Source organism: Psammomys obesus, unplaced genomic scaffold (assembly GCF_907164565.1).
Source record: "Psammomys obesus unplaced genomic scaffold, mPsaObe1.curated_primary_1811, whole genome shotgun sequence".
Taxonomy (NCBI): domain Eukaryota; kingdom Metazoa; phylum Chordata; class Mammalia; order Rodentia; family Muridae; genus Psammomys; species Psammomys obesus.
The window spans coordinates 23,310,354-23,325,388 of NW_026596034.1; the positions used below are offsets into that span (position 1 = coordinate 23,310,354).

Consider the following 15,035-nt stretch of genomic DNA (forward strand, 5'->3'; position numbering starts at 1 on the left):
GCTTCTCCCAACCAGTTTGATGGGAGTGAGAATGGCTCTAACTCTTTTGCTAGGAGGAGGTCGTGGCAGTCATTGGCCACTTAGTATGAGGAATTTTGTGTGTTTGTTTGTTGTTTGAGACAGAGTCACATTATGTCCTAAGCTGTCCTAGAATTTACTATATGGCACAGACTGCCCTCAGTTCTTGAGATTTTGCCTTAGCTGCCAGAGCACAGGAACCACCATGACCAGCTAGATACTTTTTGGTTTGGGAGTAGTTTGTTTGCAGTGGTGAGAATTGAGCTTTATGGTCAAACATTCAACTGAGGTATATCCCCATTTTTGTTTCTGTTGTTTGAGATATAACTCACTAAGTAGCCCAGGCAGGCATGGAATTCATAGTCATCCTACTTCTCTCTGTAGTGCATGCTTTAGTCTCACACTCAGGGATAACCTTGCTACCAATTCACTCCCTGTTTAGGGATTAAATAGTAGACTGGTTGGGATTTGGCTGGCCCCACTCATTTTAGTTACGGTTTCTATTGTGACAAAACACCATTACCAAAAACAACTTGGGGAAGGGTTTATGCCATCTTAGAACTCTCAGGTCATACTCCATCACTGAGGTGAATTAAGGCAGGAACTGGGCAGGTGCCGTGGAGGAATGCAGTTTATTACAGCTCCTGATAGCTGACTCAGCCTGCTTTCTTATACAACTCAGGACCACCGACTTGGGATGTGGCACTGCCGGCAGTGGGCTGGACCACATCAGTCATCAATCAAGAAAATGCTCCCATAGACTTGCCTCTGGATAGCCTGGAGATATTTTCTCATAAGGTTCCTTCTTAGCAGATGACTCTAACTTGTGTCAAGATGACAAAACCAGCCAAGAAGTCCCATGGCTATTTTCCAGCCTCCCAGTTTTTGTTGTAGTGAGCTTTCTGAGCTCATAGAATTATTCTTTAAGTTTTTTATTAATTTTTTATTATGTGAGTTTGAGCATACCATAGTATATGTGTAGAAGGCAGAGGACAACTTGTCTGTTCTCTCCTTCTAACCAGGGTTGGTTTTTTTTTTTTTTTTTTAAATCAAATCAGGCCATTAGGCTTGACAGCAAATGCCCTTACCTGCTAAACCACCTCACTAGCTGTAGAATTTGCTTTTTGAAAAGCTTCCTTAGGGAAGCTACCAGGTTTATAAATGATCTCACCATATGGAACCAGTTTGGTAGGTGTGCCCAGAAGTCTAAAGGTTTCCACTGCAGCCGTGCTTTGCCCCTACTCCCACAGAAGGCATGTCTTCATGGCACCTTTTGTGACCTATACTGTGTTTCATCGATTGTTCATTTTTCTGCCTTCCCTGTTAGACTGTAGGCTCAACTGTTTTGTGGATTTTGTTTGTTTGTTTGTTTGTTTGTTTTGGTCTGTGTTTATATCACTGTATCTGCAACAGTAGCACAGTATCTACCATTTAGTAGGGCTCAATTAATAATGTATTAAAGGAAGGCTAGACTAGGAGGCAGAGAGGTGGCTCAGGGTTTGAGAGTGATTGCTATTCTCCCAGAGGACCCAAGTTCAGTTCCCAACAAGCACCTGTAACTTCAGTTCCAGAGCATCTGATGCCCTCTTCTGGCATCTATGGGTGCTCACAAATACCATAAATATAAATACAAATAAAACAAATCTTAGAAGAAAGGTTAGACTAGGCAGAATTTGAGAATAAACATTTATGACCTGGTAGTCCAGACCTGTCCTCCTAGCATTTAGGAGGATTGGTTGCCAGGGTTACATAGTGAGACCATCTCTTAAAAAAATAAAAATTAAGACCAGCAAGATGGCTCAGAGCTGCCTGTCACCAAGCCTGGCAACCTCAGTTTGATCCTGGGACTCACATAGTAGAAGGAGAAAAATGATTCCCACAGATCGTTCTCCAACCTCTACACTCAGCACTGTGGCACACTTGTGTGCACATGAATACACACACACACACACACATATACAATAAATTAAACAATAAAAATACCCCCCAAATTATTACAACATGAAAAAGTAAAAACAAAGATAAATAAATACAAATAGATTAGAAGATGACTGAGCAAACCTACCGAACTGAGTTTGGGCCCCCAATCCCACTGTGGATGCCTAGTGTGCGATGGTTGGTGGCCTGGAGCCAGATCTAAAGTTAGCCTAAATTAAGTGTAAGAGTAGTAGTGCACATGTCCTTCATCCAGTACTTGGGAGTTAGAGGCAGGTGGATCTCTGTGAGTTTGAGGCCAGCTGGGTCTACACAGTTAGTTTTAGACCAGCCAGGACTACATAGAGAGACTTTGCCTCAAATAAACAAATGAATGAATGAATGAATGAATGAATGAATGAATGAATGAATGAATAAATAAATAACATTCCAATTTTTTATCTAGAATAAAAGTAATATTCTTTTGCTACTATCCTTTTTTTGTTTGTGTTTGTGTTTTTTCTCTGTGAAGCTTTGGCTTGCTTGAACTCACCTTGTAGACCAGACTGGCCTCGAACTCACAATGATGTGCCTGCCTCTGCCTCTCCGAGTGCCAGTGTGCACCACCACACCTAGCTAATATCCCTTTATTTCAAATAATAATGTGTTTCCATCCATTGTCAGGCTTATTAAGGCTTATGCCAGAATTACCTAGTCTTTAAAAGAAATTATGAGCTGGAGAGAGGGCTCAGAGGTTAAGAGCACTGGCTGCTCTTCCAGAGGTCCTGAGTTCAATTCCTAGCAACCACATGATGGCTCATAACCATCTATAGTGAGATCTGGTGTCCTCTTCTGGAATGCAGGTACACATGCAGACAGACAATATAAATAATAAATCTTTTTAAAAAATAAAAGTAAAAAATAAAACAAATTATGTATGCATGTGTTGTTGTGTATCTGTGAATGTAAGTATAAGTAACCACAGAGACATCTGATCTCCTAGAGCTGAGGTTATAGGCAGTTTATATTATTATTTGAACCACATCATTTGGGTGCTAAGATTCAAACTACTAGAAAAGCAACAAGTGTTCTTTTTAAAATGTTTTTTATCTTTTTTTAATTTTTATGTGCATTGGTGTTTTGTCTGCATGTATATCTGTGTGAGGGTGTCAGATCTTGGAGTTACAGATAGTTGTGAGCTGCCATGTGGTTGCTGGGAGTTAAACCTGGGCCCTCTGGAAGAGCAGTGCTCTTAGCCACTGAGCAATCTCTCTACAACATCATCATCATCATCATCATCATCATCACTGTTTTTTCAAGACAGGGTTTCTCTTTGTAGCCCTGTCTGTCCTGGAACTCACTCTGTAGACCAGGCTGGTCTCAAACTCACAGAAATCCACCTACCTCTGCCTCCCTAGTGCTGGGATTAAAGGAGTGCACGACCACAGTCCAGCATCCCTATTATTTTTAAAATATCAATTCCTTTGGCTATGTTGGTAACATTCTGTAATCCCAACCCTTGATAGATCAAGGCCAGCTCAGCTATACAGCATGTTGATGTCAGTCTAGAATACATGAGACCCTGCCTTTTCCATCTCATGTACATATGGGTGTGTGTGTGCACATGAGTGTGCACGTCTGTGCTCCTTGCTAACATCTTGCCTACAGTGTTCAGCAGACACTGCTTCTATTTCTTTGACATGGAAATTAAGATAAAGTGAAGTGCCCTACTATTGACCATCCCAGGACAACAACCTATCCTGCTGTTAGTCTCAGTGATTTTACTCTGGAATTAGACTCAGGAATTAAAGTATCTCTGTTTGAAAAACACAATATTAGACTAGATTTGCAGTTAGTATATTAACTGGTTAGTATATTAACTGGTGTGCTAACTTCGAACCTAGCTCATTTTTCTCTTTTTCTCTCTCCATACAGATTGATAGAGCTACATTCTCCTGATAGCAGAAACACCTTGATCCTACGCTGCAAGGATACGGCCACAGCACACTCCTGGTTCGTAGCTATCCACACCAACATAATGGCTCTCCTCCCACAGGTACTGGCTGAACTCAATGCCATGCTTGGTGCAACCAGTACAGCGGGAGGCAGCAAGGAAGTCAAGCATATTGCCTGGCTGGCAGAACAGGTAGGTGGGAGGCAGAGCGAGGGTTTATGTTCGTCCCTCAGAGGTAGAGTGCTTCCCTACCTTGAATATGGCGTGTAGTTAGATTATTTATATCTGTCTACATATTCAGTCTCTTTGTGTGATAGTGTGAGTGAGAGAGCGTGTGTGTGTGTGTGTGTGTGTGTGTGTGTGTGTGTGTGTGTGTGTAAGAGGCAGTGTCTCATTATGAAGACTGGGCTAGCCTTGAACTCACAGAAATCTCTTCTGTGAGCCCTCTGCCTCTCCAGGGCTGGGATCATAGGTGTGCGCCACCATGCCTGTTGAGAGGTACGTCTATAGATTAGATAGCACTCAGCTTCTGGATATTCACATTGCAGTTCTTCTGTTTGTCTTTTGTTTTTCCTCTCTCACTTCCTTTCTACCATTTAGCTACTGGTTTCTAATCTTCACCCCCAGCAGCAGAATTAACCTTCATGGTGTCATCACACTATAACTAAACAAAGTTTCCTGTTACCATCTCTCTCTCTCTCTTTTTAAGATTTTATTTATTTGTTTGTTTGTTTGTTTGTTTGTTTATTATGCAGTGTTCTGCCTGCATACCAGCAGAAGGCATCAGATCTCATTATAGATGGTTGTGAGCCACCATGTGGGTGCTGGGAATTGAACTCAGTGATGTCTGGAAGAGCAGTCTGTGCTCTTAACCTCTGAGCCATCTCTCCAGCCCCCATCTCTCTCTTTTTAAAACAACTTCTTTATTTACAATATCTATTTTTATTTTATGTGCATTGTCATTTTGCTCGCATGGATGAGGGAGTAGATCCCTGTAACAGGAGTTACAGGTAGTTGTGAGCTGTCATGTGGGTACTGGGAATTGAACCTGGATCCAGTATTCTTAAACTGCTGAACCATCTGTCTAGCCCTTTTTTTTCCGTTTTGTTTTTGTTTTTGTTTGGTTTTTCAAGACAGGGTTTTGAGTCCCGGCCATCCTGCAACTAACTCTATAATTAGGCTGGCCTCAGACACACAGAGATCTACCTGCTTCTGCCTCCCAAGTGCTGGGGATTAAAGGCATGCGCCACCCACACCAGGCTACCATCTCTTTCTCTAAACAGCTTTCCTGTGCTTTTTGTGATTTAAGACTAGGGTCAAGGGACTGGAGAGATGTCTCAGTGGTTAAGAGTGTTTTCTGTACAATCATGAAAGCCAGATGCAGATACCAGCACTGACACAACAAGCTAGGTAAAATAAACGCCTGTAACTACTGTTCCAAGAAATGTAACACCTTTCCTGGACTCCATGCACCACCTACACGTACACACAAATTAATACAATAAACAAATCTTTAAATTAGAGTGTGGGTCTGTGTTAGCAACACTATGTAACATGCTTTGACTCTGCTGTACTAGCAAGCAGTCTCAGACATCATGAGAATAAATGGACATGACTACATTTTAGTAAAATTTGAAGGGTGAATTTGACTCAGAGGTCATAGTTTTTTCACTCTTTCTGTAGACTATTGGCATTGTTCCTAGGGACAACAGTCTCTAGTTTATCTCCCTGCACTAGAACTTAAAATATACTTAAAATATAGGGTTGGAGATAAAACTTCATGGTAGAGGACATGTCTGATTCATACAAGGGCCCAGGTTTAGTCCCCAATACAAGAGGAAGAAAATACACAAAATATTTTACAAGCCATTAAACAAGATTCAGTTTAGTCTATAACTGAAAGATAAAAAGAAACAAAAAAGCCTAAGTGGATTCTGAATGGGGGTAAAGGGAGAACTGTTTAGACCCCAGGTTTAACACAATAGGGAAAAAGTTCACACAAAATATCAAATTATATCCCTCATTGTCATGTGGGACAGGGGTAGAAAACACTGAGCTTGGGGGTTCAGAGGTGAGTGGTCAAGTGCTGCCCCTGTCTTTCCCTGGAGGATTTAAATCTTTAAAACTTTTTATGTCTGAGTCCTAGATCACCTATGCATGCAAACGGTTAAGGAAGAGTTTATGCAGGAAAGCATCTCTAGGTATCTCTTCTTTTGTTTCTGTTTTGTTCTAAGTTTTCTAGGTCTAGTCTTCTGTCCTCTGCTCCATCAGAGTTTTAATTATTTTCTCAAGTTGAAGATGATTTTGTTTGTCTAGAAATGGTGTTTCCACCAAAGTTCTGATTTGGTAGATTTCTGGTTAGGCTTGGCAATCTTGCTTGGTAGTTCCCCAGAGAATTATGCCACAGGACCAATTTTAGGAGGAGGAAGAGGAGGCGAAATATAATCAGCATCTAAAATTGGTCCTGTGCCATAACTCCCTTTGTTGGATTAATCAACATCATTTCTAAACAACTTGAGGAACTAATTAGAACTCTGCTTGATGTGTGAATAAGTAGTAGGTGATTGTGTAGTAATATTATTTGGGGGATCTGCTAAACCTCCTCTTGCTTCTAAATATCTTTTTGGGGTTTCTACCCAGTTTAGACCATTTAGTTTCCAAAGAAAAAGACACAAGGACCTCTTAAATTTATAATAAGCTTTAAAGCACAATAACTGGGCAGATATCAACCCTCTAAGCTATTTTGCTATTTCCCAGCTACACACCCCTAATTACTTGCCATAATTATTCCTGCCTGGGCTGTTTCTGTTCCATCAGGCTGGCCCTCATGGCCATGTGTTCATGGTCTATACTGCCCCATGACCACTTCCTTCTCTCTGGCTTCCTCTCCTGCCTTTTTCTCTTCTGCCCACTTACAGACTTCTAGATAGTTTTATTAACCAATCAACTTTAAGTTGGGGAGCAAGGTTTACATAACCTCACTTGGTATATGTGAGAATTTACTGGACTGAAACCAGATCTTGTGGACTAGCATCCAGCATTTAAATACATGGTACCAGACCAACCCTCAACATGGCTATTTTCCTAGATAACTGAGCTTCATGTAGCTAAACGTGTATATTTGAAGCAAAAACATGTACTTCCTAAATATAATGGAGAACTCTTGCATTTGTATTCTCGAAAATACAGTGTAAGGCCAGGAGCATAGTTCAACATTATAGCTATTGCCTAGAATGAGGCCCTGTGTTCAGAATATCAGAAAGACAAACTGCATCCTAGTTAACATTTACTTATTATTGCACATATGTTTGATGTATGTGTAAGCATAGGCTTGTGTATTTCACTGTTAAGGTGTGGAGGGGTCAGAGGAAAACTTCTAGGAGTCAGTTTTTTTTTTTTCTGTCTACCCTGGACCCCAAGGGTCAAACTCAGGTTGTCGGCTTATATGGTAAGCACTTTTTTTTTTCTTCTTTTGCACTTTTTAAGTGATGAGCCATCTTATTGATCCATGGTCAACATTTTGAAAAAAATAGGCTGTAATTTACTATAACATACAGAGTTGTGTTATTTTGGAATGTATTGTTATAAAATGTTTACGATACTAATTAATACACAGTTTGTGTCTTAGATTGCAATGCACACTGTTTTTAACTGTAGGTTGGATTTTTTGTTTTGTTTTGTTTTTGTTTTTTGAGGCAAGGCCTCACTATATAGCTTAGGCCCCACTAGAATTCTTAAAGATCTACCTGCCTCTGCCTCCTAAGTGCTGAGATTATAGGCATGCACCACATAACACCTGGCTTCCTTAATGTAGATTTTAATCAGAACTTTGCTGTATAGATTTTACAGAAGACATGAGTTTCTATCCTGTTCTTAAAAGATATCATATATTTGACATATGGGAACTTTTATCATTTTGAGCATAACAGTGTATATTAATTAGAATTGGTGATGCTCTATGTTATGGAATGGAGTACAATTGTCATGTCACTAGATAACACCTATGACATTTTAGGAGTGAGCTTTTCAGATACACCTCACTTCACATCTGCTGACCTATGGAAATAACCTCATGGGGATGATCCTGTATCACAAGTCTATTAGTGGGAAAGCAAAATGGTGACCTCCGGTGTTAGGCCAGTGCCCAAGTCACTTCTGCAAACAGCTCATCAGTTTGTTACTGTTGATGGGCTTTTGGTTTTTCGAGACAGGGTTTCTTTGTGTAACCCTGGCTGTCCTGGAACTCACTCTGTAGACCAGGCTGGCCTCAAGCTCAGAGATCCACCTGTCTCTGCCTCCCAAGTGCTGGGATTAAATGCATGTGCCACCACTGCCTGGTGCTCATCATTTTTATAGTTAGCTCTGATTTTGGATCTCACCATTGTAACAGGCAAAACTAGATGGTGGAAGACAGCAATGGAGGCCTATTCTCATGGCTGTGACCGAGAAGGATTTGCTGCTTTATGATTGTATGCCATGGACAAGGGATGCATGGGCATCGCCATGTCATAGCTACCCTCTTGTGGCCACAAGGTAAGACAAAAAGAAAAAAATACTCTTAAGTCTATTAAAGAACCATAAAGTGAATTCTACTACCTTTGATGCCTAAAATAGCATTTAAGAAGCTAATGTAGACAGAAGGTATTTAAGAAGCTAATGTAGACAGAAGTTTTTTTTTTTTTTCCTCCCCAATTTATTGACCAGGCACTCATGGTATTTGTGTGTGTGTCTGCTTTTAAATTATTGAAGACTTGCTTAGTCATGGAGATAATAGGGGATTTTGGGGTTTTAGGGTGGTTTTGTTTTGTTTTTATTATTGACTGTGACTGAAAAACCACTGAAATTGTAGCAGCCTTTTGAGTAAGTTATGACATCATTTAAACCAGAATGTGGTATAGTGGATAAACTTCACTCAACTTAGCCAAAATATCTTTGCAGTACTCTTTGCAATAAAAAAACACATAGCAATAAACATGGTTTTGTCCTGAAGCCACAGAATGTTACTTCCGCATGTCACAGAAGTAGGTATTTGGGAGGTAGAGAAATGTAGAGTTGTATAAGAATAACTTTCATTCACCAGATGTAATTGTCATCTTCAAGGCTTCCATCTGCTAACCTTTGCCTAGTCCTGGACGCTTCTAGCCTCTGTACAATCTAATCTAGGCCTAGAATGTTTTTAGCCTCTTAGACTTACTACTGAATAAGCATACCCTTCCTAGCTCTTTCTGAACTCTGGCTGGCTGATGCAACTCAGCTGTTCTGGCTCAAATTCCTCTCCAACCTGACTTATTCAAACTGGCTTCTCTCAGCTTCTGACTGAATTGTTCTGCTTGGCTTCAAACTAACTCTAGCAATCTGTTCTAATCTTCTGGCTTCTTCCCATTCTCTGGCTTGTTCTGTCTTCACCTAAGCCTAGCTTGTTCTCTCTTCAACATGTCTCTAAAACTCTCCCAGTAAAACTGTCTTCTCTCTCTATGGTACCCCTGTCTCACTTCTACTGTACTGCTCTTAAGTAGCTTCTTTCCTGTCTGTTCTTGTGAGAGTTGTGGGTATTCTATTCTTAGACTTCTGTCAAATCTTTCTCTGATTGGTCACTTTGTCTGCCCCTCAATTAGACTTTCAAACATGACTGGCTGCTTCCTTTTACAAATTAACTTTACCTTTGTTGTTTTAGATTAAAAGTGTGTACTATTCTAGCCAGAGGGATTAAAGGTGTGTCATACCAGTCAGATCACAATAACCTACACTTTAGGTGTGATCCCTTGCCAGAGTAGTCATGTTGCCGGATTAAAATTCCTCTACAAATTTTGGGTGTCTTAAGAGATAACAACTACAACTAAAAACATATTCAGATTTAGTTTTACTTGGATTTTAAAGAGTCAGCAACTGAAAAACCCCACAAGCTGTGCTTTCGGGAATCGTTCAGAAGTTTCTTTCAATGCAGTAAACCAGAACCCAAAAGAAGTCATGGTTCTCTCCTGGGCATGAAGCTGCCATTTGCCTTTGACAGAAAGAACAAGTGGAAGATAATCTGGTGGTGTTACTAAAGGGAGGTGAGAGACACTCAGAAACATACTTGGTAGCTAAAGAGGAAAGTGATAGTGCCATCTCCATATAGAACACTGCATGTTTCCTGTTTTGAACAACAACAACAGAAAGTTATATTTTGTGACAGGCTTTCACGATGTAGGCTTAGCTGGCCTAAAACTCAGTATGTGGCATGGCTAGCAATGAAATTATAGAAATCCACCTGCCTTCCAAATGCTGGGAGTAAAGGTGTATTCTCCACATGCAGCGTGGTATCATTCTTTTCATGAAAACAGAGTTTAAAATTGTCATATAGATTTCCTGGAGCTTCTCTAATTCAGAGCTGGAGCTCCTCAGTTACCAAATAGAGCAAAAGCATCTCCTGGCCTTCAGAACTAGGATGGTGTGCTCTCCTTAATTCTACCCTACCTGGAGGGAGGAAGCGTCTTGTGGAAGACTAAGTTTAAGCATCTGGTTCCACATCCTCACTGAAGTTACCTTGACATAAAAAACTATGACATCTTAGAACATCCCACAGTGCTTGTGCACAGTGCCCCTCACAAAACCTGAGCTTGGGCAGTGATGGCGCATACCTTTAGCCCCAGCACTCAGGAAGCAGAGGCAGGCAGATCTCTGAGTTTGAGACCAGCCTAGTCTACAGAGCAAGTTTCAGGATAGTCAGAGTTACACAGAGAAGCCCTGTCTCAAAAGTCAAACAAGGAAACAAACAAAACAAAACCTGAGCTACTGTCGCTTATTCTCCTTACTCTGTCTCACATGGACTAAGAGCAGGACAGGAATCCTACAAGGATGTTTCCACAGATAAATGAGACCAGTTAACATGCATTCCAAAGACATAGAGCACTCTAAATAAGCCTTTGTTCTATAGTCTAGATATTACAGTCATCTCATAAACAAGCAATTTCTGTCCATTGGATGACTACTTTAGTAGTCAAGTAAATAGGGCAGTTGTATATTTAAGGAGTAGGTCTGCTCAGAGCCTTCTTAGGTATGGCACCAAAAACACATACAAAGCCAAGCATGGCAGCACATACCTGTAATCCCAGCACTTGAGAAATAGAGGCAGTAAAACGAAGGTTGGGCTGTGCTACATGAGAGCCTGTGAAAAGAAAGAAGAAGAAAGAAAAAAAGGAAGAAAAGAAGCCACATGAGAATAAAAGAGTAAGACGTAGTGTTTGTAGTTGAAATAGCATCATCAAGAAAATGAAGCCTGAGGGGGCTGGGAGCCAACTCAGTTGGTGAATTACTTGTTGTATAAGCATAGAGACCCGAGTTCAGATACCCAGAACCCCTGCAAAAAGCCAGGTGTAGCTGTAATCCCAGTCCTGATTACAGAGACAGGCAGATCCCTAGAGCTCACTACCTGCTCACTAGTGGAATCCGTGAGCTCCAGGTCCAGGAAAAGACTCTCTCAAAAACTAATGTGAAGTCACCATACTGACCTAGCCTCACACATGTACAAACGTGTGCATACATGTTCTTTTAAGTGAATAGACAGTGAAAAACATAACAGAAACACATAGGAAAGGAAAAGAAAGATCTTGATTATCTGCAAAACTAAGTAATCCCTGATAAATTTAGAATTAATTATGCTCCAAACTCCAAGATCAAGTAACATTGTTTGATTGGTGTAAATTAACAGGAGCTAAAGTTTATGTTGGATTACACATTTAGATTCTTAAAATCAGCTCTCTCTCTCTCTCTCTCTCTCTCTCTCTCTCTCTCTCATGTCTGTGTGTGTGTTTTCTCTCAGTACATTACATTTTTGGCCAAGAAGGAATTAAGTAATGCCTGGAGGGGGTGTTGAAGGACATTTTTATTTTAGATCTTTCCTAAGATCAAAGCTGGGTACACAACACAGGTAGAAAAATGTTAATGTCCTAGTTGCTGTGGATTTTGCAGTCTTTTCTTATAAGCTTTTGACTAGGAGAGACAGAGCCCAAGGATAACATGGCTACTGTTCCATGTGGACAGTTGAGTGGTATTGAGCTTGTGGGACTAATATGGCCAAAACTGCTAAAGCTCATCTTTGCATGAGCTCATCTGGCCCCCCACAAAAGTGGGGGTGGGATATTTGGCAGTGTGTTCTAACCAATGGCTGCTCCCCAAGTCCAGCAGCTGTTTCAAATTAGATCCCCTCTGCCAGATATTTCAAAATTAAATCTAGAAGGAAAATATCCTCCTAGACATGATACTTTGTAATGTCTGACATGGGATTAGCAATCAAACTGAATGTGGTACTTTCCTCTGTATTTTGTCTTACTTGAGTCTTATGTAGAGTAACTTTAAAACTTAACTCTTTGTGAGCTAGCTCATGTTCCCTTAGCATGTAGGTTCTACAGGAGTCAGTTTAGTTACAAGGTTCTCAGGTAATTCCATAGCAAGTCTGTAAGTTCAAATGTATCTCATAATAATATTAAAATGTTATTTGTGGTTTTTACTGTTGGGACAGTTACTTGGGGGTAAGTTAAAATGTTGATACTTTTACATGTTTCAGGGCAACTGGTAACTTTAAATTTTCTTTATTGAAGTAGTAAAAACTCAGTATGGAGTACACATTGCTCAGTTGGTGAGGTTCTTGTTTCAAGCATGTGTGAGTTCTGATCCCAGCACCCAGGCAGAAAGTCAGGCATCCTACACATGTGCCTGTATACCTCAATGCTAGAGGAGGCTGAGACAGGAGGATTCCTGGGACTTTTTGGCCAGCAGCCTAACTCCAGATTCAGTAAGAGACCCTGTCTCAAGGAAATAAGGTCACAGAACAGGCCATCATAGAACAGACGCCTGATGTCCTTCCACATAAGTACAGGTGTTCATAACCCACATACGCCATATTTACAGCATGAATTATCAGTTTTATTTCATCTTAACCTTTGAGTATTCATCTTTTTAACATTCTTCATGATGAAATAAGCTGAGAAAATACTTGTGCATCATCCTGAAGTATGATCTGCTGTTACATGCTTCAAAGAAAAAGACCTGTGTCGTTGATCTCTGAGCTGAGCTCTAGCTGCTCCTCATGACCCACCAGTTTCCACTTGGAGAGGGGCTGATTAAAAAGCCACCATGCTCAGATCTGTGTTTGATAGGAGTCTTCTCAAAAAATAACCAAAGTGATCTGTCACCTAAGGAAAATACTGGTGCTAATTGTTGCCTGTGATAAAATTCTACTTAGCAATGAAAATTAAAATTTTGGATCAAGTTTGGATGGTGCATATGTGGAAAACCATGTGCATTTTAGATTTTTTGTGATGTTCATTTTATTTCACATAAAGTTCATCCATGTGGTAGTTGATCATAAGACTTCCTCTTCCTAGTCCTGAATGGAACATGTCATTGTTGGGGTTTTTTTTTTTTTGTTTGTTTGTTTGTATTGTTTTTGTGTGGTATCTTGTTTTGTTTTGAGAGAAGGTCACTCTTTGTACCCCAGGCTGACCTAAAACTTAGAATCCTCCTGTCTCAGTCACTCAGGTGCTGGGATTACAGGCATATGCCACCAAATTTGGATGATTATTTTTTCGTATTCTTTCGGGGGAGGGTTGTTTTTATTTTTTTTCTTGATATGAATGTTTGGCCTCCATGCCTGTCTATGTACCATGTCTGGTGCTTGTAGGGGCCAGAAGAGGGTATTAAAGACATCTCTTTTCCTGTTGTAGGTCTTTCCTTTATGAAGACAGTAAGTAGTATTATGCCTGCTGTGACACCAGAGATTATGTATTCTATGGGATTAAAGGATAGTATCTGCTTCAAAATACCATAATTTGGCTTTGAAATGCATTCATCTAAAACCTGCTGAAGCTTTTTATAAGTTTCTGCTTACCAATGAGCATAAACTCCTGGCATCTTTCTCCAGTAATGCAGTAATTACCTTAGCTCTCTGTCTATTTGTGGTCCTAGGTTGGTTCATTCAGGTTCTGGATGCCGGTCACCCTCCCTTGGATCTGACCTGACCTTTGCTACCAGGACGGGCTCACGGCAGGGCATTGAGATGCACCTCTTCAGGGTTGAAACACATCGGGATTTGTCGACCTGGACCAGAATACTTGTTCAGGGTTGTCATGCTGCAGCTGAGCTGATCAAGGAAGTCTCCCTAGGTAGAGATACTTTTGTTTGACCTTTTGTTTCTCTCTCGCTCTCTCTCTCTTGCTCTCTCTTTCTCTCGCTGTTTGTGTAGCCTGGCCTGGCCTGGAACTCAGTATGTAGCAAGGATGAGAGAATGATTTTGAACCCTTGATCCTCCTGCCTCCACTTCCTTAGTGCTGTGATTACAAATATACACTATCATTTCTGGCCCTGACCTTAGATTTCTGACAGTAATTATTAGTTTTTTCAAGATTTATTTTTATTGATGTGTGTGCGCATGTGTTTGTGTGTTCGTGCCATGTGTGTAGGTATTCCTAGAGATCAGAAAAGGGCAACAAAAGAGACAGGATTTGCTTTTGTGGGTGCTAGGAATCAAACTGGAGATGTTTAGAAGAGCGAAATATATGCCTTTAAAAGTTAAACCATCTCTCTTGCCCTCTAACAGTAACTAAGTAAAACTGCTCAGCTCTAAAGTAAAACTGTTGTTGTGTGTGCCAAGTATAAACTGTTAAAACATGGTAGCTGAAGGGGTGATGGCCGAAAGAAATCTGGGATCTGTCTCACCACCAAAGCTTTCCCATGCCTGCCACATGGCATTAAGCCCCATACTGCCACGTGGCTTTTTTACTGTCTATCATTTTAATCTACATTTAATAGTGTAAGAATTCAGGCAGTAAAAATTAGATGTACTGACCATAGTTAAGAAGATTTGGTAGCTAATGTATGGCTAGACACCCTTAAATACAAGCCAAGCATCTGACAGTATTCTAGCTACAGAAAATAAAGTGTTTGGAACAGGAAGTTTCTCTTCGGAAGTGAATGTTCTGTTCAACTCTCAGGAGTTGGTTGCCGGTTCCGCTATGGAGTCTCCCTCTAGTGGCTGGTCCCAGCTGGTTGTCGTGTTCCACTGTGGAAGTGCCAAACTTGGTGTTGTCTCACATACACTCTGTAAACATACAGGTATTCCAGTTTGACTTTCAGTTTCTCAAAAACGAGGCTCAGTGTGGCTGGGACTTGA

The 15,035-nt window shown here is 40.6% G+C and overlaps 1 protein-coding gene across 1 annotated transcript in view; it reads left to right on the forward strand.

Annotated features, from left to right (window-relative positions):
* Sntb2 (syntrophin beta 2) overlaps positions 1 to 15,035 on the forward strand; it is an 84,223-nt gene that overhangs the window by 50,808 nt on the left and 18,380 nt on the right. Inside the window, exons 3-5 of the mRNA XM_055621001.1 lie at positions 3,868 to 4,078; positions 8,277 to 8,419; positions 13,832 to 14,028. Of these exons, the coding sequence (XP_055476976.1) occupies positions 3,868 to 4,078; positions 8,277 to 8,419; positions 13,832 to 14,028 (551 nt within the window). The remainder of the gene's footprint in view (positions 1 to 3,867; positions 4,079 to 8,276; positions 8,420 to 13,831; positions 14,029 to 15,035) is intronic.